This window comes from Rhinolophus ferrumequinum, chromosome X, assembly GCF_004115265.2.
Source record: "Rhinolophus ferrumequinum isolate MPI-CBG mRhiFer1 chromosome X, mRhiFer1_v1.p, whole genome shotgun sequence".
NCBI lineage: Eukaryota > Metazoa > Chordata > Mammalia > Chiroptera > Rhinolophidae > Rhinolophus > Rhinolophus ferrumequinum.
This window is the reverse complement of record NC_046284.1, coordinates 9,873,680-9,900,818: the sequence shown is the minus strand read 5'-3', so window position 1 is coordinate 9,900,818 and position 27,139 is coordinate 9,873,680. Positions and strand designations below refer to the sequence as shown.

The following is a 27,139-nucleotide window of genomic DNA, read 5'->3' as shown; positions in this document are numbered from 1 at the left end:
AGTCTTGAGGGCAGGAATTATGTTGTCTTCAGTGTCTTTAAATCCTCCTTCTTGGCACCATCCTGAGCACAGTGTGAGCTCAATCAGGATTTGTTGTCTAAAGAAATAAATGGGAGAACTGATGAATAGGCAGAGGGGTGAATGAATACAGTCCTATTACCCTTGTCATGACTACCTTACAATGTATGTCCCAGTGGGTCTCTAACTGTTTGTTTTCCCATCCCATCTAGACATGTAACTCTGAGAGAAAGAGGCCAAGTCTCATAGTTATTTGTATTACCAACCCCCTCATGCCTCACACCGTTCTAGGCACGGAGGAAATCCGTGCTACTTAATTCAAAAGCACTTGCGGGGTGGGGGGGGACACTTGTGGCTGAAATGTAGTTGTATTGCAGTGAAAACAGCTGTGGGACAGGGCTAGATGAGTTTACAGGACTAGCAACTCCATGTGAATGCTGGATTCCAGTATTTTCTTAAAAAGAAAAAGGAATCTGAACACTTCATGTAGATGCATATTTATTTGACTGCCCTTGTCTATAGAGTTTTCCCAAGCTACTGACCCTAATAAGTCATTATTAGATTTGCTGCAATGCCCCAGAGTCCACGACTCTTTCTATTTTGACAACATTTCCCCCATAAGGATATGGATATTTATAATACCAGGTGTAGAGATAATATTTGCAGTTTGCAAGAGTGAGTTAGATCTTACCTTGAAGAGATGAGAAGACTAGACTTAATAATAAAGAAGTAAGGAGAGCAACAGGACGAGGGGGTAATAACCTGACTCATCGTATGGGGCTTTGTGGGATACAAAGCGCATTCACATCACTTATTTCATTTGCTGCTCACAGAAACCTTGTGAGATTGGAAAGGAGTAGGTATTATTATTGTTGTTGTTATTTTATTTTATTGTATTTTATTTTACAGTTGGGAAAAGCAGAACTTAGAGGGGTAAAGGTACTGAGTCCTGCTACCAAGCAGTAGGGCCGAGACTCCCATCTAACTCGTTAGACTCATAGGCAAGTGTTCTTGCTGTGTCTGCAAATTGTTGATATTTTTTCCTCGTTAATTAACATGCACGTGTTTGTTTGGACAAAGAAAAACAAAGACCTTTTCCTGAGTGTGGCCTATACATTTTTAGCCCAGGCAGCAATGCTGATACAATGCAACAGTGATGTCAAAGATTAAAGTTTTGCTATAATCATTTTGACCTTTGGGGGAGGTATTTGTTAGAAGTTCAAGAATTGTCTTAGAAAATATAGTTCCTGGAGCATTGAGCAATGGAATGAGATTTTTATTTGCTGTTGAGAATAATCATTTCAGTCCTATAATCCCTGAATATGTTAAACCAGTATCTCCCAGTGTATGTTCTGCAAACACTTGTTCTGTGCAATGGTAATAATTGTGTTTTTTTTTGTTTTTTTTTTGTTTTTTAATTTATTGGGGTGACAATTGTTATTAAATTACATAGATTCCAGGTGTACAATTCTGTATCACATCATCTATAAATTACGTTGTGTGTTCACCACCCAGAGTCAGTTCTCCTTCCATCACCACATATTGGATCCCCCTTACCCTCATCTCCCACCCCCCAACCCCCTTACCCTCTGGTAACCACTAAACTATTGTCTGTGTCTATGAATTCTTGTTTCTCATTTGTTTGTCTTGCTCTTTTGTTGTTTTTGGTTTATATACCACATATCAGTGAAATCATATGGTTCTCTGCTTTTTCTGTCTGACTCGTTACGCTTAGCATCATACTCTCAAGATCCATCCATGTTGTCACAAATGGTCCTATATCATCTTTTCTTACCGCCGTATAATATTCCATTGTGTATCTATACCACAACATAATTGTTAATCATGGAGGTGGGGTGACATGAAAATGAAAAACCCAAGAATTCAGTGGTCAAGAAAGTTGGGAACGTGCTGCATTAAATCAATTCAATAGATGTCTCAGAGCCTTTAATTTGCACCATGGGTCTCCAAGAAGGCAATGGATTTTAGCATTTCCCACACTCATTCGGACACGGAACCTTTCATTTTGCAGATCTAGTGTCCATGGGATGGTATCCTTTGTAGCACTTACCACAGTCACAGTTGTACATTAACTGTGTGATTCTTCATATCTTCCTTCCTCTTGAGTCTTGTGCAAACTCCATGAGGGAGGAAACTGTGTTTCCTTTTACTTCCCATTGTACCTGTGCCTAGTACAAGTCTGGTGGTTCTCAAAAAATATTTATTGAATGAATGAGTGAATGAATGAATGAACAAACTGTGCTAGGCCAAACCACCTAGGGTTCCCTATTTACAATGTACTTACAATGTGTTATTTACAATGTTTGCCCAGCCAACTTTTTTAGCCTTTCTTTTTGCTGTTCTTTCTACCCAGTATTGGAATATGATTGCTCTTGGAAGGTGACTGTGTAATTTGTCATCCAAATTGGGACGTTTTTGAAGAGGAAAGGGGACACTGTAATTAATTACACCAGGATAACCCAGGCTGGATGGCCCGGCATTGTTTGTAACTCTTTCTCAGCCTGCCTCCCCCACTAAGGATTTTATGTTCCTGGGAGCAGGGGCCTTTACATTCAATAAACGTTGGCTGAAATTTATATATGGACAGTAGTGACTTTAATACTAATTTAAGATTTGCCCATGATTTTAGCGTGTATTTTTTTTAATGTTGAAGAAAACTGAAGCCATATTCTATTCCCCATTTCCCCAAATATAGTAATGCTTCATACTCCAGTGTATCAGAGTAACTAAGGGGTTAGTAACTTAATTGCCCTTGCCAGAGGCCTGGCATGTGGCCTGTGTGGCAGTGCTGTCTGTATAGGACTGGCCTTTCATCTCCCAAGGCAGTGAGTCAGAGAGACCAAATGTTCTCCTTACCAGAACTGGAGGGAGGTAGAAGTGATCAGATTGCAATCCTGGAAAGGATGAAGGTATGGAGAGAGTCAGGAATGTTTGGGGGATGCCCATAACCTGCACAGGTGACATCAGGCCCCACAGACCTTTCTCCAGGTGGCCGTCCCACTCTCAGGTCCCTTCTCATGCACTGCTTTATTGCTGGTGTCTCACTTTGGTGTTTGGCTTCTTGTTTGCCCTTACTGTAGAACCCCTGGAAGAAAGGGCCACCTGCCAGACATGGAGTGAGTCCTCAGTACATCCCTGCTAGTTGCTTGAATTTTGATCTATTAGGAAGGCGTCCCATTGGGAAAGATGGCTCATGGAATCACTTTGTGTATTTCTGAGAGTCTTTGTAAGCGCCAAGGCATGCATGCAGTTTACGCAGGAGTTTTACCCTTAGTGTCTTGGATAAGAATTGTGGGCATCTGGTTGGACTCCTAAGTTCAAAGACAACTTAATTTAATCAGCGAAGTGTTTCCCATAGACCTCATCTTTTAAAAATCTCTGATGATGAGTAACATTGTAGACTATGTCAGAAGGTGAAAGGGGCCTTAAAGAGCAGAAAGTTGAGCTCCTTGTCGGGATAGACGAGCAAAGTGAAGCCCGGACAATAGGGGAGGGTGGCTCAGTTGTCCCCACAGCAAAATATGACAGAACAAGTCATTCTCCTTCTGCAACTTGCACTGTAGTCTTACTGCTTCGTTAAAGTAAAACAGAACAGGCCGTTTGCAGATACTTACTGCTTTGTATGTAATAGGAACAAAAAAAACACATTGATAGCTATATTTACTTCCTTTGCAATTTTTCCTACACAGTAAAATATTACGCAATAAGCTTCTCTGAGAATAACTAGATTATGCTTAATTTTTTTTTGTTTGTTTATTTTGTTTTAGGTAAGCCTTACCAGTGATCCAAGCTGTGTTGAAGAAATCTTACGGGTGAGTTTAAACCTTTATTTCTGTGCCTTTTAATAATGAAGCAATCTATCTGCGTAAGCTGTTTAAAGTAATTACTGTTCTGTTTCCATGAGTATCACTTCAAGACCCTTCTGCTTATATACCTCCTGCGTCATTTCTTACCTGTCATCTCTGCCCTCTTTAATCAAGCTAGTCTCCTAATCTCACCAAGCTTCTGTTCCATTCTTGCCTCCTCTTGGATCTTTCTTTTGAAGTCTGGATGAACTCACCACCTTTTGAGGAAACTTTCCCCATTCAAGCATCCTGCTCTAAATCTTTGCTTTACTGTCTTCTGGAATCTCCAGTCAATTTCACCACTGCCTCCCACTACATTGTGGATGGCACATGGTTATGGACATTGTAGCCTATTACGAGGGCATGAGATGTGAAAGGGTGGAGGAGAGGGGCGGGGGAGAGACTTGGGACTGGTGGTGGGAAATGTTACCAATGGGAGTGAATTTATACATGAGAAAGGCATGGAGGCAGCGCAAAGTTGCAAAAGGTGACAATAACCTCTGCCAAAGGGAATGATTAAACCAAACGGAAACACCAAAGCCAAGCCAGAAAAATGTATCTCCTGACTCTGACTGTTGATATCATAAGGCAACATGGTATAGGAACAACAGGAGTCACTGGAAGGAGGTCCAGTCCTGCCTGTACCATTTGTCACTTCTGTGGACAGATGACTTTATCTTTCTGACTCTCCCTTCCTTGTCTGTAAAAGAGGGCAATAATACCTGTCCTGATTCCCTTAAAAGCTGCCAAGTGGCATATAACTGCTTGTTATGATGATAAATGATGATCGGAATGACCATGAGAAAACCATGCAGGCTTTCTATTGGGGAAAGAAAATAACCTGTGTGCCAGTCAAAATTCCTGCACCCCCTTTCCTCACTTACCAAAGCCACTGCAACTCCCCCTGGTAAGTGCCTTCTCAGCAGCCCAGTGTTTGAAGCAAACCCTGTGAAAATGCAGCCAAAGGAGTAATAAAAAGCAGCAAGCTGTTTACCATCAAATTGACTGGCCACGTGATTTTACCTGTTGTGGATGTTCATGTACCTTTTCAGCTCAAGAACATTGTTGTTGACTTAAAAAGGAGGCCTGGCACCCTGACCAGAGATGAGACTATCTGAATTAGGGATATACCCACTACTTTTGTAAGATAATAGCGCAGGAATCCCTCAGTCATCTCTCCCTGATGTCCAAGGATCCGGTGTAGAACGAATAACTGTTGTGAAATACACAAGTATGATGCGTCCTGAGAACCCAGTTGCTTGCTCCTTCTATTGGGTGGAGAAAGTTCTGATATACAAATACACCAAATCCTTGCTAGTGTGTCGGCTGCCTTCCTTAAAGAAATATCTTACCCTAGTCTCTATGAGTACAGTTGTCTTGTTTTTCCAGATGATGTCAGTGGTCTTTGGTTGACTCCCAAAGGAATGTCAGACCCATTTCCAAATCACCCCCTAATTGTCACCATTGCCAATCTCTACTTAAGAGCAGTCTGGTGTCTAGGTGGCTCACACAGTGACTAAGCGAGGGGAGCAGATGTACACCTGTCAGGGGCTGGCGACTCCAGTCTGCTGGAGAGGCCACTTAGAGAAACACCAGAAAGTCACTTAATCATGGAAAGAAAAAAAGCAGGTATATATTATATTATGTTATGTTATATTATATTATATTATACTTATTTTAATGTAAGACCGTGTCTTATATAAATTTTTGCTCCGAAAGACACTTTAGAGCTGATGGTCCAGCTAGGTCTTATTTTCGGGGAAACACGGTATGTGTTTTCATCTAGAAAACAGGGGGTAACTTTTCACCCTTGCATCCCACCACTCAACTGCAGAGAAGGAAGCTTTAAAGTGTAGCCACTGTTTTTGTATGTGACATTGAGAGCTCAGTCTGTTTGCTCTCCCAACTTTCCCAACCTCCCCGATTCCCCCTTTTTGCCTTTACAGCGCCACACGCAAATGCATGCAAACACACTTCATCTCACATAGGGACAGATTTCTTTTATTAACCAAGGACACCACAGCTGACCCCGCCCCACTCTCGGCCCCTCAGTACCCTGGCAATGAAAATACTTTCGTCTAATGCATTTTATTTTGGCCCCCTTATTCAAAATGCTGTTCAAATCCAAACCAGTCAGGTTTCTTTGAAAGTTCCTCTCACCATTTCTCTGATAATGGGCTCAGCTCCCCTGCAGACCAGCACAACCTTATTTCCCTGTAGCACATGACTGCCTTTCAAAGCACTTGAACTTCATTATCTTATTTTGATCAGAAGAAATGTGGTAGTTCCCTGTTATTTCAGGAAGTTGAGGCCCAGAGAGGTTATAAGTGACCGGCAAACAAAGGCGAGGCTAACATATGGCAAAAGCAGAAATAGAACCTGGTCTTCGTTTTGTACTACACCTAAATGTCAACCACCCTATAACAAACCTACCGTGAGAATCTTTTGATTATAAAAATTGCTTCAATTCTACTTCTGGGAATGTATCCAAAGAAAACAAAAACACTAACTCGAAAAGATGGCTGCACCCCTATGTTCATAGCAGCGCTATTCACAATAGCCAAGACATGGAAACAACCTAAGTAGCCATCGATGGATGAATGGATAAAGAAATTGTGGTGTCTATATAGAATATTATTCAGACATAGAAAATGAGGAAATCCTACCATTTGTGACAATATGGATGGGCCTTGAAGAAGATAAATACTATATGATCTCACTTATATATGGAGTCTTAGAAAAAAGCAAAATCATAGAAAAAGACATTTGACTTGTGTTTACCAAAGGCATAGGGTCGGGGAGGGGAAATTGTAGGAAGGTGTTCAAGAGGTACAAACTTCCAGTTATAAGATAAATGAGGACTAGGATGGAATGTAAACATGATGGCTACAGTTACCACTACTGTATGACATATAAAAAGTTGTTAAGAGAGTACATCATATGAGTTCTCATCACACGGAGGAATTTTTTTTTCCTTTTTTCTTTCTTTTCTTTTTATTGTATCTATATGAGAAGATGGATGTTTATTGGACCTATTGTAGTAATCATTTCACAGTATTATTAAATCAAACCATGATGCTGTATGCCTTGAACTTATACAGTGATGTATGTCAATTATTTCTCAATAAAACTGGAAAAAGTAAGACCTGTAAAAAAAGAATTGCTTCAGATACTGGCTGACTTACTTCTAGAAGTTTTGACTAAGAACACCAGCAAACCAACATAATTCGAGTAGGTCTTGGGAATGAATTCTTTCTTCTTAATATTTTTCAAATCTCATTTCAAATAATAAAATAACACCACTAACAAGTTACTGCTCCTAATAAAAGAAATAACAACAGTAACGTGCCACTTACTATATGTATGCCAGGAAGAGTGCTTAAGCACATTATGTCATTTTCTCTTCATAACAGCCCTAAAGGATTGTATTATCCATCACATTTTACAAAACAGGAAAGAGGAAAACCCAGAGAGGTTAAGGAATTTGTCTGCAGGTCTGTGACAATGTCATGTTATCCATTCCTTCTGTTCCTGTTTCTTTACCTGAATCCATCCTTAATTCACAAGCTCCAGTCCACTTTATAATTACTGTTATAGTGATATCAACGAACAGTTTATTTCAGCTTCTGTTGTTTCCTTCACTTGTCCAAATTCAATTATGTCAAAATAATTTCAAATAGCTTTTCAAACAAAGCAGAATTCACCAGCCTGCAGCACTTTTCTGCCAAACTGTCCTTCTCCCACAGAGTAAGTTGTATAAGTTCAGGTGTTTTTGCTGCTTGTCAAGTACATTATTGCTTATTATAAATTTTGCAAATCAGAAGCGTAAAAGCAGCCATCTGTGCAGTGCAGCCCAGCCTGTGTACCTGCTTCCGTCAGCATGCCAATTTCTCTTTAGAATCAAGCTACCCTCAAGTACAAACAGAAATGAAAAATAATAACAATTCTGGGCTCAATGATGGCGTTTTGCAGTTACAATTCATCTATCATATGAGGGATCCCTAAGCTGCTCATATGTAATAATATGGGCGGCAGCGGCAGCTTCTTTTCTGAGCTCCACAGGGTTTTATGGGTCCTAGAGTAATCATTTCTGGAAGAGTAAAGCTGAGGAGAGCAGCATGCACTAACTGCTACGAGCTAAGGATGGATGTTCAATGATTATTTGTTCCGCAGTAGTATAATTTATTTGTTCCTAGCAAGAATTTACTTTAAAATATCAATAAGCTATCAATTAAATCCTTCCTAGAGTCAAAAATGCAGATGTAGTGCTTCTCTTAGATCTGATGCTGAACAGATTGTGTTTCCTACCAAAGTACCGTCAGTAGTTGATCGTTTCATAGGCAAACATCTGTAAGGGTAATTCACTGTTTATGAGGGATGCTGAATTTGCTAGCTAGGATTTAGGGAGCTTGATTTGATAAACTATCGTCTTACAGATCTCTCCCTGCCATATGGATCAGGTTGGTAAACACTGACATGGGCACCTCTTTCTCATGACAGCATGATCTGTGTTTACAGCATTCTAAATTATGGCAATTCTTATTAGGGCTGTGTTTAACTTAACAGTTTTAGCGTGGTAAAAAAAAAATGTATCAAATAATTACAGGACGACCATGTACAGTACTTACTATTTTTTACTTTTAAAGGGGAAACAAATGAAAAATCTCATCTTAAGAGTGAGAAAAAAATGGATCAGGGAGCAAAATTGGTCAGACAATTATGTCTGAAAGGAAATTTGATTATATTATCATAACTGTGAAGCATAATCAAGCACCTTTCAGTAGAATTTCTTTGATAAATTTAACCAATAATTAGGCAATTGATTTTATATTCTGTCAAATTAATGTATAAATAATGTTCCAATTGGAATCACGCAAGCGATTTTCTATAAAGCTGTCTTAAGTACTATTCCTTCTGGAATGTTTCAAAAAGCATCTATCCTAGTCTGGTGTGGACTTTTAAAATTATCATTTCTTGAAATAGCAATATAGTGTTCCGTCCAAGAAAGACAACAATTGCTAAATATAATTTAGAGTATAATTAATGTTAACATTGATGGAGCCAAATAAATGAACTAACTAATGATTGCCCCCTCTGCTATTCTGATGACTAGCTTTTACCTAATGACATTGGAAAATATGTAAATTTGTCAGCAGGTGAAAATGCCCTTGACTGGGTAAATTATGTGGAGTATTACCTTTTCTGAAGCTAATTCAAAGCCTTAATGGACTTAATATGTGGTACGCATATGTGGGGTGAGCTATTCATGGAACCAAATTAGCCCATAAGAGATATTACCCATTATTTGCTTCCCACTTATCATTTCCTCTTTTCTCAAACACAAACCAACCCAGAAGAAAGATGCTAAATTTAATTATAGCAACAATTATGTGAACAATATAGGTAAGCCATCCAGTGTGCTTCCAAATGCACTTAGAGCCTGCCAAGCAGTTTAAATATTTTCATGTGGAATCTGGGGGTTTGCATTTAGTATATGATGTGAATTGTAAGTGATTATACAGACGTCATTGGGAAAATGAGTAATGTGAGTAACGAGGTGACTGGCCCAGTGAATCATGGGAACCTGTCAGACAGGGGACATGTCAGGGAAGAGATGATGTCAAGTACTCGTAACTTAGTAACTCAGCATTTAACTGCCCAGGGAGTAAGCAAGAGTAGGCCCTTTAAAATAGCCGAGTAATAACATGAGTCCCTATATATATTAAGTGTGCTATAAAAATAAGACTGTTTTCTGTCAACCTGTTTCTTTTTGTGAATATCGTGATTTATTATTTTCTATCAAATTGAATGAAAGCAGGTGAGAATTTAAGCCACGTGTAGAATTTACACCTGCTTTCTGTATCTTGGGTGTACAGAGAGGGTAACAAAACAATGTATTAGTTTGCCAAAAATCAGTCTAGGCTTACCTGAAAGAAGTAATAGCTTCCAACTGTTGTTTGGGAAGTACCCTTTTTGTCTTGGCTGTGCTAGTCCAGGTAATGCAAGGACATTAACCATTCCATTTGCATCTGTGTTAAGGTAAAACCAGGGTCTCTGGAAAATGCATTGAGAAAGTAACCTCTCACAATCAATTTGGTAGGCATCTTCCAGTTTTGAAATGAAAGGATAAGTCAAGGCTTGTCCCTGCTCTTGCTAATCACCAAAAATATTATGGAGAATGAGAGAAAGAAATGTAAAGTGCATAACTGATCTAACCAGAAGACATCCATAAGCCTAAATCACAATTTATTTTGTGAAGGTTAAACAGGCAGGGAATAATCCAAAAGATGGTTCTCGTGTTCGTGAATCTGGGAACAGCTGATGAAGCATTGATTTGCAGGATAAGGGGCACACCATGAAAAGAAAAACAATATTGGACTAATGGAAATGGGTGTGAAGGTTTGTGATGGGAGCTTCTGTGGACCAGTCTGGGACATACATATCTTGAAAAGTGGGAAAGGCAGGATTCAATGAGACATTACTTAACTAAGCCACATTTGTGGAAAGAACTTTGTTGCTGAGGCAAGATGAAAGAGTGAGATGTTGCTTTTGAGCAGTCTGCAGGGCTGGTGTCTCTTGGTAAGACATAAATAAAGGCCAAAGCAATTGGTCACACACCCTGATGTTCAGAAGAGAATTCCTGCTAGTCTTAGATTAAGCCACAGCCCCCACAACCACAGAATCTTGCAAATAACTGGTCCAGGAAAGCTCTTGTCACTAAAAAGTTAGTAATAATAATAATAAAAAAGTGAATCATCATAAGAGCTATGCAAAAATACACCCAAAAAAAGCATATGAAAAAAAAAATGTAGCAGGAAAAAGTATAGCTAGGGAACAAATTAAAGCTGTGACCAACATAGTTGCATGTATTGTTCAAAAAAAAAAAGAAGCAATTTTATCTAAAAAACAAGAGCCAAAGCAATGATACAAGAGCTTAGAGGTGCTATTTAAAAAGTAGATAAATCAAGAGCTGTAAGATGATGAATTATGAACAGAAAATAATCAGAATTAGCACTTTTATGATCTGTTTTTTACTAAGTAAAAGAGCAACAGCAATACATAGGTAATTTGTTAGGTAACTTCATCAAGAAAAAAGGAGGGCAAAAGCACAAACATATAAAACAAAAAAGAAATACCTTTCAGATACAGACAAAATTAAAATAATCATTAAGTGGCAATTTACTCACCTCTGTACAAATAAGTGTAAGCATCTAGATGAGATGGATGATTTTTCTGGTGAAATATAATTGACTGAAACTGACTCCAGAAGAAAGAAAATCTAAACAGACTTATCATGATAAATGAAATGGAGAGTAGTCCCACCCATTAATGAAATCATCACTCCTAGATGGGGTTTCATGAGGAAAGTCAACCAAACCATTAAGAAATAATACAGCTCAGTTGTTCCAGAACATAGAACAAGAAGATAAATTTGCAAAGTATTTTTTAGAGAAGCCAAACTAGCACATAACATTGATACCAAAATCTGACAAAAACAGCATACAAAAAAGAAAATTATGGAATAACATCGCTTGTGAATATTGATGCAAATTTCCTTAATGAAATACTAACAAACAGAATTAGACTGAACTTTAAAGGATTTGCACCATGACTAAGTGAGTTTTATTCCAAGAATGTAAATCTGGTTTGATATTAAGAAATCAAGTAATATAATGCCTTTTTATGGACAGAATAGAAAAGAAAATATCTACACATACATCTTCATTGATGCTCAAAGATACTTGACAAAACTCAACCCTTATTCTTGATAAAATAGAAATAGATGGAAACATCCTTAATGTGATACAAACATATCCATCTCAACCCAAAAGCTAGTGTCACATTTCACAGAGAAACTCTGGAAGCATGCCCACTATAGTCAAGGGAAAAGACTAGAGGTTCTTTATCACCATCATTATTTAATATTGCTCTGGAGGTTACCCATGGCAATTAAACAAACTACAAAAATAAGATGGAGAATGTGTAAAATGATGATTATTTGTAGACTACACACACACACAGTGTTCCTGAAAATCCCTAGATAAAAAACCAAAAGCACTGTTATGAGCGATACAACAATTCAACAAAGTTTCAGTGTATAAAGTAAGTATATAAAAATAGCCTGTATATGTAAATCAACCAACTATAAGATAAAATGGGCAAAAAGACTTCATTTATATCTTATGAATTTATTTGACAAGAAAGGTGCCAAAGCTATATAAACACACTAAGTCACTGTGCGAGACACCAAAGAATATTTAAACAAATGGAAATGCATACCATTCTTGAATAGGAAGACAATATCACACGCATTTCTACTCTCCCTAAGTTAATCATGGATCCTTACCTCACACCATACAACAATATTATTTTCAGATGTTTTAAAGATTAAAAACAAAAAATAATAAAAGTACAGGAGAATTTTTAATTTTTAGCCTGTCTCCTGTACGAGGCAGTCGGGAAACTTACGAGGTTCGAAGAGATTGGAGAAGGTTTGAAATAGTCATTGAAAGGAAGAGAGGGGACTATCTAAGGAATACAGTAAGATCATGAATTGATACCAATGATCCAGGTCACATGGAAGACATGAAATTTATACTGGTTTCAGTCTGCAGATTGTGTAATTTTCTCCAGCAGTGCTTAGCTCATTACCCAGAGACCATTAACTAATGGGTCAGGGAATACTGGAGGCCTCAGAGAGGTTGAATAAATTGCCTCAGATCATATCATCATGCAGCTACTAAGCAGATGAAACAGGACTGGAACTCAGGTTGGCCTGAATTGAATGTACACTCTAATAGTACTAAATAGTTGCATAGCAGTTTTTTCGTACCTGACACTGTTCTAAGGATTTCACATATAGTAACTTATATAATCAGCATACCAATGCCAGGAAGCAAATACTATTATCATCCCCCTGATAACAGATAATGAAATGGAAATACTTTGAGCTTGAGTAACTTTCCAAGTTCAACAGCTGGTGTGGCAGAGCCAAGATCTCAACCCAGTCTGTCTGGCTTCAGAATCCACGCTGTTAACCATCTTCTTTTCACCAAGAGGAAATAGGGCTGAAGGAGTAGTTTTCTTTGTGTGTTCATTTGTTTGTTTGTTTGTTTGTTTCATCCAACTCAGTCTTCCAGCAGCTGCTACAGTGGTCTCTCAGAATAACCCTGGATTTTGTCCTGAAGGAGTAGGTTTTAAGGTTTTAAGTGATTACTGCAGGGCTCAGCTCCTGGCCCAATGGATAACAATGAATCTAGGGGAGATTGCTAATGCCACCTGTCAAAATCAGGAAAACAGCTTACCAGATGGACCAAATCTAATAAAATGAAGTTTCATAGGAGTTTAACTATATGATAATGCACTTGAGTCCACTAATGTTTGCAGCAGACAAGGAAAAAAAATGAGTGGAAACATACATCACTTCCCCAAACTGTATTAATAGAACACAAATATCTAGATCAGGTATCTACAAACATTTAAAGAGCCAGATTGTAAATATATTTGGTTTTTTAGGCCATATGGTCTCTGTCTCAGCTACTCAACTTTGTTTTAGCATGAAAGCATTCGTGGATAATGTGTAAAAGAATGCTTGTGACTGTGTTCCAGTAAAACTTTATTGACAAAAACAGGCAGTGGGCCAGATTTGGCCTGTGAGCAGTAGTTTGCTAACCTCTGATCTAGAACTGATAAGGGGATAGCTTTCCTCTGCTCTGTTAGACTCAGACCACATTTGACATGTGGTATTGATTTCTGGCCAGCACATTAAAAAAAATTATATTCAGTAAAATGTACCCTTTTTAGTTACAGCCCTATGAGTTTTAACATATGCAGAGATTCCTATAATCACCACCTTTAATAGAATATAAAACAATTCTAATATCCCCCCAAAAAATTCCTCATATTACCCTTTTACAGTCAGACTCTCCTCTCCATGCCCCAACCCCGAGCAAACACTGATCTGTTCTTTGTCCCTACAGTGTTGCCTATTCCAGAATATTATATAAAAATCATATAGTATGTAATCTTTCCACAGTGATTCTTTCACTCAGCATATGCCTTTGAAATTCACTCAGGTTGTTACATGTATCGATTATTCATTCTTTCTATTCCTGAGTAACATTCCTTTACGTGGATGTACCACAACTTGTTGATCTAGTCACCCACTGAAGGACATTGGGTTATTTCTAGGTTGGGGTGATTGTGAATAATGTTGCTATTCATAATTGTGTACCAATTTTTGTGTGCACGTATGTTTTCATTTTTCTTGGGTATATATCTAGGAGTGGGATTGCTAGGTCATATGGTTAGTATATATTTAACTTTATTTTAAAACTGTTGAATTGTTTTCCAGAGTGGTTGTACCATTTTTCATTCACACCAGCAATAGATGAAAGATCCAGTTGTTCAGCATCCTTGCCAACATTTGATCTTATTGCTATTTTTTTTTTAATTTCAGCCTTTCTAATAGATTTGTTATGGTGTATCATTGTGGTTTTAAATTGCGTTTCCCAAATGACTACTGATAATGAGCCTCTTATGTGCTTATTTTCATTTTTGTATATCTTCTTTTTAAATTAAATTTATTGAGGTGGCATTGGTTAGTAAAATTATATAGGTTTCAAGCATACAATTCTATAAGACATCATCTATATATTGCATTCTGTATATCTTCTTTGATGACGTGTTTGTTGAAATCTTTTGCCCATTGTAAAAATCAGTTGTTACCTTACTGTTGAATTTTGAGAGTTCTTTATATATTCTGGGTATATGTCTTTGGTCAGTTATGTGATTTGCAAATGTTTTCTCCCAGACTGTGGCTTGTCTTTTCATTTCCTTGGTGGTGTTTTTCTAAGTACAAAAAGTTCTTAATTTGATGAAGTCAAAATTATCATTGTTTTTTCTTTTATGGATTGTGACAGACGTGTGACCAAAGTGTGATCAAAAGTGTCAAGTCTTAAGAATTTGTTATCTAACCCAAGGTCATAAAAATTTTCTCCCATGTTTTGTTCTAAGAGTTTCATAGTTTCATGTTTTACATTTAGGTCTTTGATCTGTTTTGAATTAATTGTGGTATATGGTGTGAGGTGTAGGATGAAGCTTATTGTGTTCTTGGGCCATTTGTTGCAAAGACTCCCTTTGTCATTGGAACTGATTTTGCATTTTTTGTGAAAAACATAGATTGACCTTATTGATGTGAGTTTATTTCTGCACTCTGTAGTTTATTTCATTGGTCCATGTCCCTGGCCTTTCACCAATACCATAATGGCTCGAATACTGTACATTTATAGTATGTCTTAAAGTAAAATAATGTGAATCTTCCAACTTTTTTTCCTAAACTGGTTTGGCTGTCTAGTTCCCTTTCCATTCCATACAAACTTATTGTCTATATTTGCAAAGAATCCTGCTTGAATCCTGGTTAGTATTACATTATATCTATAGATCAATTTGGGGGAAATTGACACCTTTACCTTGTTCTTTCAATTCATGAACGCGGTGTGCCTCTCCATTTATTTAGGTTGGCTACTCTGTTTTTAGAGAGACATTGATAATCTGTCATTACATTTTGGGGGAAATCCAAAACCCTAGAGAAAACTATATGAACAAAGTTATCCATTATAACATTTTTTTGTAATAGCAAAAAATGCTACTATATATCCAACATTAGGGGAATAGTTAAGTAAATTCTGATTTATACATTCAGAAAAATAATTGGCCATCAAAAAATGGCTTTGAATATGATGTAGTGACATGGAAAAAAACCACAAATGTTATAATGTTAAGTGAAATAACAAGAATATAGCAATTTATGTACTTAATTTTTATAGCTATGTAAAAATATGAATAAAAGAGAACCTAAAGAAAAATACTCTGGAATAATAGTTCTTATTTTATTAGAGCGACAGGATTATGGATGATGTTTTTTCCTTTTCTAAATTTTCTCAATTTCTATAATTTACATTACTTTCATAAAAATTTTTAAGAGGGATGCTGCTGAACTGAAATGCATTTAGCAAAGAATAAGCAGGATAGTGAGTAGATTTAAAATCAGAGTGGCTGAAGAGAAAGGCCAAGCAGAAGAAAATTGAACTAGAAGAGGGAGCAGGCTATGACTGCCCACAGGACTTAGAAGTAAGGCTCAGAAGCTGGATTTAGGCTAGGAGGCCTCAAAGGGTGGAACTGCACCGCTGAGGAGCAATTACAGGGGGACAAATATTTGAGCAATAAAAGGAAGAATGTTCTAGGGAGACATCCTCGTTAAGGAAGTAGAGCTTGGCTCTTCTCACCTGCTGAACGTTCTTGAGGAACTTAACCATCCTGGATTTCCTTTACACAATCGGGATAATACTGCCTAATTTTCTGGATTAGTGGGAGGATTGAGTGAGCTGATGTATGTGAAGCTCCTAGAATAGTGTAAATCAATAAATATGAAATCCGTCCTCCGTTCCCCCCACCACCGTTCTAACTGGTGGATCTAAGGATAGAAAGGAGGTGAGGTCTCTGTCAGCAAAGATATTCAAGCAGAGGTACTGTGTTTCCCCAGCACCTGGAGGATAAACTCCAACATCCTTATCTTAGCAGCCAAGACCCTTCCTGTTTACCGTCTCTTGTGCCTACTTTATGTCTTTCCACTTTTCCCTGCCATGTGTCCTTTTCTCTGTCCCTTCAGAGACTTCTTTCCCTTCCTCAAATATGCCATCCTCCCCCTGCCCTCACGCTGCCTCTTTGTGTTGGCTTCTCCCTCTGCCTGGAACCCCATCAATTCTTACCTGCCTGGAGAACTCCTGTTTATACGTGTAGGAGCCAACACAGAGATCACTTCTTCTCTGAAGCCCTAATACTATTCAAATGAAATGAATTTCTCTCCTTCTAGATCCCCTTAGTGCTTTTTGTACATCTACGCTTGTCACCTCTGTATGTTAGGGAGTGCTGCCTGAAAACAGAGTCTGTCAGACTCATCTCTCTGGCCCGTTGTCCTAGCCCAGAAGACACACACACACCCGCAGATGACAAGTGTAGGTGTATAAAAAGTGCATAGGGCAGGTGCACTGTATTTGTTGCATGCCTTAAATTTGTAGAGGAATAGTGAATGAAAATGAACTTACAGCGGTATTTCCACCCAGGGTAAAACAATGATTTGTTTTTCCACGAAGATATTGTAAGTTAATAAGCAGATAATAGTGTTTAGCGAGTAGAATAGTTGTACAAATATTAGGCATTACAATGAGTACATTTCTTATTTCTCCAAATCATATATTTAGCACCACTTGTTGTGCTGTTTTTCCATTGCCAATTATTATTTAATATCATTGCACTAGCCTATTTTTAATATTGCTCCTCAAAGGACAATAATGTTGGCATTATTTCTTTAAACAAGGCATTGATTAAAGGCAAAACTGGGGCCCCGGATGCTACTATACTTGCAGAGAGGAGAGACCATTCGCATCTCTCAACTAATGTTAAAGGGGCTGATTTGGTCCTGTTCACTCTGCTTATTATCATTGTGGTCACAAGAACAAAGCTTCCACGAGATGTGTTCCTTCCTGCAGAGTGAGCTTTCTAGAATTTTTTGTGGCTCAAAGCCTGTGTGTTGTTTCCATGAAACTCTCTCAGTCTTGCAGCAAAGATTGTGTCAAAGCCGAGCATTCCCCCACAGTCCTCCATTCCTGGGATGACCATGCTACATGCACAGACTCATCTGGTTCTCCCCCTGCAACATGTTAATTAGAAATTGGCACATCACAAAAGAAAGAACTAAGGCCCATCGAAAACAAAGGCAGACTAAGGCATCCTTGCTGTCTGGGCCTCGGATAGTTTTGTATTCAGTTCGCTTCCGTCTTCTCAGGACCTGTTGGGACAGGAAGAAACCCGAGGAGCTGGTCCACCCTCAAATATTGCGGCCTCTTTCCTGTTGTTTAACCCAGGAGCCCCCAACACAGCATTGCACACTCAGTACTTTTGATACAAAAGTGAGTGGTTGTCTGATCTGGAAGCTCTGCCCCCATATTGTCAGAGCCTGGTCTGTTACAGAGCAAAGGACACACAGCACTGGCCTTTGGAAAAACTGGGATGAAGGAAAAAGCAGTATGTCAGTGACACTGGTCTGGGCATGCAGGGAGCCTCAAAACCAATCCCATCCCTTCCGCTACCTTATTTTGTGACCCTCAGCTAGTCCCTTAACCATTGTGTGCTTCAGGTTTGCCATCTGTAAAATTAAAGTGTGTGCTAGTTTGCACTGTCCAATACAGTAACAATACCCACATGTGGCTGCTTATTTCATCTTAAATTAATTAAACTTTAATAAAGTTCAGTTCCTCAGTCCACTGGGCACATTTTGAGTGTGCAGTAGCCACATGTTGCCAGTGACAGTCATTGGACAGTACAAAATACAATATTTCCATCATTGTGCAAAGTTCTAGTGAACAGAATTGCCCCTAGTTTATCTCTTAAGATACACTCTACTCATAGGTCTTCATTCTGAGTCTTATCATTAAATAAAACCAAATATAGTTTTATGTTCTTGACTATGTACTCTTGACCATGTTTAGAGTATATCTGAATAATTTATTTCCATCCAGAGGCTTCTGCAGAGTATATTGGTCAAATGCTACTGTAGCTCTGAGCAGTGCACCTACTAGATAAAAAAAGAACTGAAAATCAGGCCAAGTAGGTTGAAAGTGATAAAGTGAATGTTCCCACAAAGGAGAGAAATTTAAGACACATACACCTGGCTTGGTGGGCAATGCAGGGATGTACCCACCTCCACTCCTGGCCTTGGGTGCCCTAAGAGTGGTCACACCTTTCCCTGCGAGCCCTAGGAGGGGTCATGCCTTCATCCTCAGGCTCTGAGAAGGACAGGGTACATGAGACCCTGGAAGGGTCCTTTCCAGAAAAAAAAAAATGATACTATAAAAACCAAAAACTTGATTCCTATCCTTCCCTCCCTCTCTTTCACTTTCCCTTTCCTACCCTCTAAGATGCATTGTTTAAGGAAGGAGCACATGTAGCACTTGGACAGCTGCAGATATCTGAGATAACCAGTACTTCCTGGGGGTACGCACCCAGGCCTTGATCTCGTAGGATCGCAAGACTCCCGAGGCCTGGATTGTTAACCTTTAAATGGTCTGAGTCCTGAGAACAGCCGTTCATTGGACTGTATTGTGGTGACAAGGCACATTTAATAAATCTATCCCTCTCTTTAGAGGTGGGCATATTTTCTTTGATTTGCCATTCTGGTTGTGTGACGCGTACACATGACAATGAATTAAGAAAGTGGCCTTAGTAAGGGCCGTGGTTTCAAACTGATGAGAAAGTAGCCCCTAAAACCACCCAAATAAAATATGACTGGTGTACAGAAAGCCTGGTTCCTGCTACGTGTTGGGCAGTGTTCCCTGCCCAACTGAGTACTGAAGTACTGAGCCCTTCTTTATGAAGCATGGTGGTAGTTGAAGTCCTTGATCTGCCCCAGGATGTCTGCGTGACTTTGGCTAGTGGGTGCTCTTCTTGGAGACTCAGGTAATTTGATTTGTGAAATGAGAATCAGAAAAACTGCTTCCCTGGACTCTTGAGTGGGTGAAATACGGTCACATAAATGAAACAGTCAGTGAATTCTAACCCCGAGGTACATGCAAGCTTCCATTGGATTTTATTGGGAGTCTTATTGTTGCTCAGCCATTCCAAATATTTTCGAAGTGTGACTTTGAATTCCGTGTTTCAACCTTTCAAAGACTCCCAGTCTGGGTCAGCTGGGGAGTTTAAATTGCTCCTGCAACGGTTTGCTTAATTATTAAAAACGTAAGCCCCTTTCATGTGTTTAATACAGGAGAAGGCTTTCTTTTTCCTTTTTCATTTTTGACCACTCCGTGGTTCATAAGGCACTTTGCAGCTTTTCAAAATGTCACATTTGTTTAATTAGCCCACAGACCCTGCCATGTTGATTTCTGTCAGCTGTATAACAGTCTCTGTGGGTAGCTCACAAATTGCTGACCAGGATTTTAAAAAATGACTTTGCACATTTCCTTTCCTTTTCAAAGCAAATGAAGGAGAGACTAGATGAGCAACAGCCAGTGAAGGGAGGAGCAGTGTGCTGTTGCATTGGAGGAAAGATGTGACTAGAGTCTAGTATAAAACCAGTAGATGACAATTGACTTTTGGACAAGATTTACAAATCAGAAGCCCAGGCCTGAGGGAGGCAGGTTTATGGGAGAGAGTTCACCAGCTCCTGTTTACCTCCATCCCGTTTGCTTACTAGAACCTTTCCAGCAAAGGTTTGTTATTGTTCTCTGTGAATCTTCTCTTTGGTGCTTTACTAAATTTATAACAGGGAGTAAGTGTACCGAGGTGGTTATCCCAAGAGATGGCATAGGCTAAAAACAGATGTGGGTTTAAAGAGGATTTCTAGACATCCATGGGTACTGGATTCCCACGAGATTATTAGGGAAGCTTTGGGTGGGGAGCAGTCGGAAGGCATCCCTTTCTCGGGATGAGCAAATGCTTTAGAGTACAGGTATGGGTGCCTCAAAGATGTCAATGGGAAACTCTTAATAAAAGACACTTTAATAATAGACTCCAAGTGCAATTATTACCTTTTTATTAAAACAAAGGGGGAAAAAAGCCAGGTGGTGAAATACAAGAATCAGATTGGATTTCTGTTTAGCAAATATTTAGTATATAGTGTCTCCATGATAGGATTGCCATAGATGTGTATTATCAGTAGTTATTCCTAGCTTACACTGTTTGACAAGCGGCTGTTTTTACCAAGGTAGACAAGGAGCTGCCTTGCTGATTTTAACACAGGATTGAAGCTTTATAACCACACTGCCTGCCCCCTAGAGTGTTTATATTGAGTTGAGAATGTTCTCTTACTCCACTAGTCAGACATCCTTTTAGAAAAAGCTATGGCTCTCACTTGTGCCAATCTTTGCTACTCTTGGTATGGAATAAATAAGCTGTTTATTTCTCATTATTTGAAGTAATTGCAGGAAAAAATACTAATCTGGAGAGAGAGCAACTGTCTAGTCGTTCAGGAATACTCCGCCTCTTGGGGGCATAGAATATTTGCAGGCAAACAAATAAAGAAACAAAAATTCATAGGCACAGACAACAGTTTACTGGTTACCAGAGGATAAGGGGGGAAGAGATGGTAGAAGAGTTGGTAAAGGGGATCAAATATATGGTATGGAAGGAGAACTGACTTTGGGTGGTGAACATACAATGTGATGTATAGATAATGTATTACAGAACTGTACACTTGAAACCTATGTAATTTTACTAACCACTGCCACCCAAATAAATTTAATTTTTTAAAAAAATAATATTTGGAGGGGACTTTCTGAATCAGTTTCACTGGGGCTTAGTTGTGGCTTTGATTTTGTTAAATTCAGGCTACTGCAAAGAGTTTGATGCCTCTGTTGGTTTATTTTTATTTGTATTGGAGGGGGACTGGTGTTCAGCAGTTAGATTGACATCTTGTGATCAATTTGTTAGTTAATGTCACGTGACTGGGACAAACCAGTTATTTTTCATCCCCCTGGTGCTGTGATTGTATGATTGTAAGACTGAAATAGCTGTTTCAGAGGAAAGACAAGTCCATGCAAATCATATTGGCCAGAGTTTCAGCTGTATTAGTGGCCTGGTGCCTTATTTTTACTGAGCTCAGAAATAACGAAAGAGCAAAGTTACAGCCAAGTTGTTCACTCGAGGCCTCTTTCCATGAAAATAGATATTACTTCTTTTTTCCTCCGCAATTGAGCTTTTGTTCCTTCTCAAAGCAGTTGCCATGAACTCCTCATTACCATTTTTCTTAATGTGATAAGTGTAAACTACATGAAAGCTATCATGTTAGACAAGCTACAGCAGCCCTTAGAAATGGCATACTAACACCTTGTATAAGTCTTTGAAAAGGCTTAGACTGGGGATTGCCAGAAATGTATCGTGCTGCCTCCCTTAGCCTGGAGTTGTCATTCTCTAGTGCCTTTCACTTACAGCATAAGCTGGCTTTCTAAATGACTGCTGTGTGGCTGCATGTACGCTGTGTATCTGTCCAGCAGTGTGAGATCGATAAATCCCTTTGGTAATTTCTGGAACAGGATAACAAATTGCATGTTACTTAAAAAAAGAAAAAAAACAACTCTGGCAGGTGTATTTTAGTTCTACTTTTCAATGATAACTAGTAATTGTCATTATCTTATACCCACTCCAATTACAAATACTCTAGCTACCTAGAACCTAGCCTCACTCTGTGCCCGAGCCTGGTCCAGCCACCCAGCTCTTAGATGTCTTGCGGAGATTAGACACTCAGTAAATGTTTTTGAATTAATGAAATTAAATGTAGATCGGTAAAAATGGTACTAAGGGAGAAGCCAATGAAGGTGTGCAAGTTTTATTAATTCGGTTTAGCTGACCTGGAGCTAAAGGAGTAATTGGAGGTGAACCGTAAAGAAATATGTCATGCTATGAGGATATAACATGTCATTCCATCCAATAAAGTGGCTCTGAAAGAAAAAAAAATGGCTATAATATTATGAAAGCCTGGGGAATTGTTTCAAGTCAGTGTATTTTAAATGATGGTCATTTGGATAGAGTTGATGTCAAAATAATTTGAAACAGAAGAGCTCAAAACTCAACAGTAAAGTTAAAATCATTTTTGAAAAGAGTAACGGTGTCAAAATGCGTTTTGAGGGAAGGAAACAAGTTCATGGGTCAGAAAAATAAGAAATGGCCTTTGGGAAACCTCAGAATCTTCTGGTGCCTGAACTGGACCACTGAGCAGAAGCCCTCTACGTAGGTTCCCTTTTTGTTCCTGATCTTTGCGAAACATCAATGGCCAGTTCTTATATTTCTTACCTTTGAACTTGTGCTAATTTTGCCTTCCCCAAAGAAGATGATTTCGTTCTAACAACGTTTCCTGGTGGGGTAAGCAGTCTTCTGTTCCGATTGGTTTGACTAATTGAGACAACTCTCCTGATAAGTATTGAAATGTAGAAGGTAATCATGTGTTGGGGAGTCAAACCCCATTAGTAAGATGGGCTGTGGCCTCAGATTGGTGCTGCTGAATGTGTGCAGAACTCAGTGGGTCTGGTCGAATTCTGCCCAGTATGTTGCTATGGTGATCTGTCTCCCTGAGTGGAGGGTACCCGAGGAGTAAATTGTTCAGAAGAAGTTGCATGGCAACTTACACATGGCCATACACACCCCCATTCTTATTCAGTGGATGAGATGGGATTGATTGCATCTGGAAATGGCAACAAAATGGATTGATTGATGGAATGAGCACATGGTGAAGCTGCAGAGTCACTGATCACCATACTCCCTGGTTGTAAATTAGAATGAGGCTCTTTTAAAGTGGACCCCTGGTTTGGGGGCTGCCAGGATAAAGGCAGCCAGTGTGAGCTGGACGTTTTGCATGTACGATCTTGGGGCCGATGGAGAAAATCTCCAGATCCCCTGAAACAACTGCCAGCACTACAGAGTTTTGAATAAAGCAGTCAATTATTTATTTGAAGAAACATGGCCATGGTTTTTATACCATGTCGATGAAATCATAACTTAGTGTTCGACACTTTGAAATGATTTAGCCTTTTTTTGCCTGTGGCAGATTGCCTTTTGTGTTGGCCCATTGTTGGGAAGTTGTATGTACTGTAACAGTTGATTTTATACTTTTTCCCTACCAGCACTTGCATAAATATCAGAGATGCAAACTCAGGAGACTGTCTTAAGAGCGTTCCAAATAGAAGAATATTCATTTAATTGAACAGAATAGGGTTTTGACCATGAGAGCGGCTTGGCAGGAGTGTTTGTGATCAAGCCCAGGAAAGTCTATGCTTCCACTGTTGTTGGCCTTTCTAAGAGCTGACAAATTGGGCTGTTAGCTGTCTCACTGTGAGACCAGACTCCTCCCATCGTCCCTGGGAGTATGGTCAATTTCCTTAGCCAATTTGGTTAGCCATGTTTATATGTCAAGTAAAAAAAAAAAAACCCAAAACTCACTGCTCCAGATTTAGTGTTGCGTCTTCTCATAAATATCATTGACTTTATAGAGATAAAGGATACACTCATATGATTAGGATAGGTGGTCCAGTTGGTCCACAACTCCCTCTCCCCCACCTTTCTAGGAATCCCTTTTCTGGTACCTTACTTAGGCAGGGGTCATCTGCTCACTGCCTTCAAAAGCAGTAGGCTCCATGGTTGGAAAGCTCACACGATTGAACTTCTTTCTGAGTGTGAGCTAAAATCGGTCCCCTCATCAATTGGCCCCGCCCCTAACCAAGAGTCTAGGGTGACTCCTAACCTCTTGGTCCACAAAACATGTCCTAGATCACTTCCATATGAGAGCCCTTCCAGTATTTGAATGCACCTGTCAGACCTTCCCTCAATCTCCCTTTTCTGTAGCTAAACTTTTCCTGTTCTTTTTAAAAGTATAGTAACTTATTTTCTTATTATTAGTTTCAGGTGTATAAAGCAACATAGTGATTAGACATTTACACCCCTCACAAAGTGATAACCCCATCTGACATCGTACATAGTTATTACAATACCGTTGACTATATTCTCTATATTATACTTCACGTTCCTTGTGTGTGTGTGTGTGTATATATATATATATATATATATATATATCTTCAATATTATTTTATATTAGTTTCGGGTATACAGCATAGTGGTCAGGCATTTATGTAATTTATGAAGTGATTCCCCCCAATAAGTCTAGTATCCATCTGACACTATACATACTTTTTCCAATATTATTAACTATATTTCACATCCCCGTGATTATTTTGTAACTACTAATTTGTGCTTCCTAGTCCCATGTGCTGAGATTTCCAAGCTCTTCCAGTTAGTAGCCATCCCACTTAAGAGAATTCAGTATTCCAATGCCTCTGCTGAAATGGGGCATCCAGGATGCCACAGTGTTTCAGATGCGGTCTGTCCCACACAATGCACTGTTGTGCAATCAACTATTGTCTTCCACATTCTGAGCATCGTACTTACCTTAATCTCTCCTGAGGTGGCCTCAGTTCTTTTGGTTGCCAAAGCCCCTCAGATTTACTTGGGGGTTAACGGAAATCCTAGTGTTTTTTAAGCTCATGAATTACAGCTAACTCAGGTGTTCTTCCTCATTCTGCCATTTTACACTTGGTTTGTGGAACATAATTGTGGGTTTCATGGACCTCTGTTAAAATTCATCTTATTGGCTTCAGGCCAGTTTGGGAAGAGCTTTCTTAATTTTGATGACTTACAGTTTAGCGTCCCCTGCACTTTTGATAAGCAGACATTCTATATGTTCTTCAGTTAATGATTGAACGAGTTAGTGTTTCTGAAACCATTTCCTTCAATCAAAGAGCCCAGTAAAAACTAAGGTATCATTATTATTGTTATTGTTATTAAAATGGGTAAACAAGGAAGGACTACAAATGACAGAGCCCTATGGCATGCCTGTAGAGACTGCCTTCTGGGTTCACCTGTTTACTCAGCAATTTGTGAAAGCTTATTCAACTGCACTGTAATTCCAGTTAGTGCGTGATATTGCACCTCACACATCTCCACCCTTAGATGTAAGAGGCTTATATGTCAGGCTTGGTAAATGTCTTGCTGAAGCCAAGATATATAATGTCCATGGCAATTTCCCAGTCGGCTCACTAGGATCTCATTCCCAAGTGGTATCAGTGTTCTAGACTGTGGTCGGGCCAGGGTTAAAAAAGGCCCCAGAGCTCAAAGTAGATTGCACGTTTTGTATGAGCATCTTTAGGGCAAAACGTTCTGGGAAGCACAATGTCTATCCTGGGAGGGCTAGGAAGGGCTAAAGAGACCAGTAGCTCTTCCCATGTGCCCTGCTTGCTTGTATGGGGAATTTCATATGGAACAACCAAGCTCCCTGACCCTGGCCAAAGGGCTCAATCCCAGAGCCTGCCTAAGGGAGGCCTACCAGGAGGAGCAGACAGCTGGACATTTCTGCAGGGGCTGCAGAGCAGGGTGGCTGCATTCTAGTATGCCACACTGGGAGTGGCAGCCAGCGCAGACCACAGCCAGCGAAGTTGACTGCTGGGCTCAAGTCCTGCTCCAGCTTCTGTCGTCTGTTTCCTGTTTAACAGCCACATTGCTGCTACAGATAACAGTGCTAATACCCCTGCCTGGCTTCCCTCTCCTATCAGGGAGGAGCAGAGCTTCCTAAAGGCCAGTTAACAATCCATGGCGGGTGGAGGGCTGGGGAATTATTTGACTGCTGCTCTCCTGAGGCCCGAGTCCCTGGGCAACCCCTGCTGGCAACCCCAAGGATTCTTGTCCCTTATTCCCTGGCAGCCCCACTGCCTAATTCCACCCCCCATCCCCATTTCTGGCTCTTCAGAGAGGGTCCATGGATACAAAGTTTCTAAATCATTTATTCAAACAAGTTAGATTTTCTGGTAAGTTCTTAATATGCCCCCCCCCACACACACACACACACACACGTGGTTTTGCTCTGGAGGAGGAAGAGCCCTTTAGCTAAAGAAGCAGATTTGACTGTCTAATGAGCACACCTCATTTGCATAAATGGGGCAAGTGGACTCAATATTTTCTGGTTGGAATTCGTTTTGGAGAAGGGAGCGTGCTGACGTTCCTGCATGCTTAAGCCATGGTGGCATGTAAGAATGCCCACTGTACATGTTTACTTTCCTATTACAGTACTATTTGGGAGTATATTTCCTGGAAGAAAATATAAAGGAAAAGAAAAGCAACCGCCTCCCCCAAAGGAAGTCAGACACCGAGGTCAGTTACCATGACTGGGGAGTCTTTTAAATCTAAGTCTCCATGAAAATAAACCCCAATTGTGTGGGTGTATTCTCCTTCCATCCAATCATATTTGTATTTTAAAACCACTCAGCTGCCCCCACTTATTATTCTTAATCACAGGGATTTGTAAATACTTCCGAAATTGCAGTTATTACATTCTTGGCATTACAGCAGACAGAAAGGAGAAAGGTACTGAGCCCCTGTCATCGTGAGCCCTGGACAGAACTGAAAGCGTGTGTTGGCCAAGCAGATGCATGCAGGCTCCTGCTGGCAATGTTGACCATGCGCCTGGGGGACTTGTAGCCACGAGTTTTGTATGTATCCCATGCTATACAGTTACCAAAGCCTTTGCACACACATTAGCTCACTTTCTCCTATGGTACGCCTGCAGAGGTAGGCAGAAGAGGTAGAAGCAGACATTATCAAGATTGACAGGTGGGGGAACCTCTAGAGGCCATTTGAACCAAAGCCCACATACTATAGGT

At 39.6% G+C, this 27,139-nt stretch overlaps 1 protein-coding gene across 8 annotated transcripts in view; it reads left to right on the top strand.

Annotated features, from left to right (window-relative positions):
* The window catches only part of AFF2 (ALF transcription elongation factor 2), a 475,172-nt gene that overhangs the window by 286,398 nt on the left and 161,635 nt on the right, over window positions 1–27,139 (top strand). For all 8 annotated transcript variants that reach the window (XM_033116400.1, XM_033116364.1, XM_033116409.1 and 5 more), the window contains exon 4: window positions 3,807–3,851. In XM_033116400.1, the coding sequence (XP_032972291.1) occupies window positions 3,807–3,851 (45 nt within the window). The remainder of the gene's footprint in view (window positions 1–3,806; window positions 3,852–27,139) is intronic.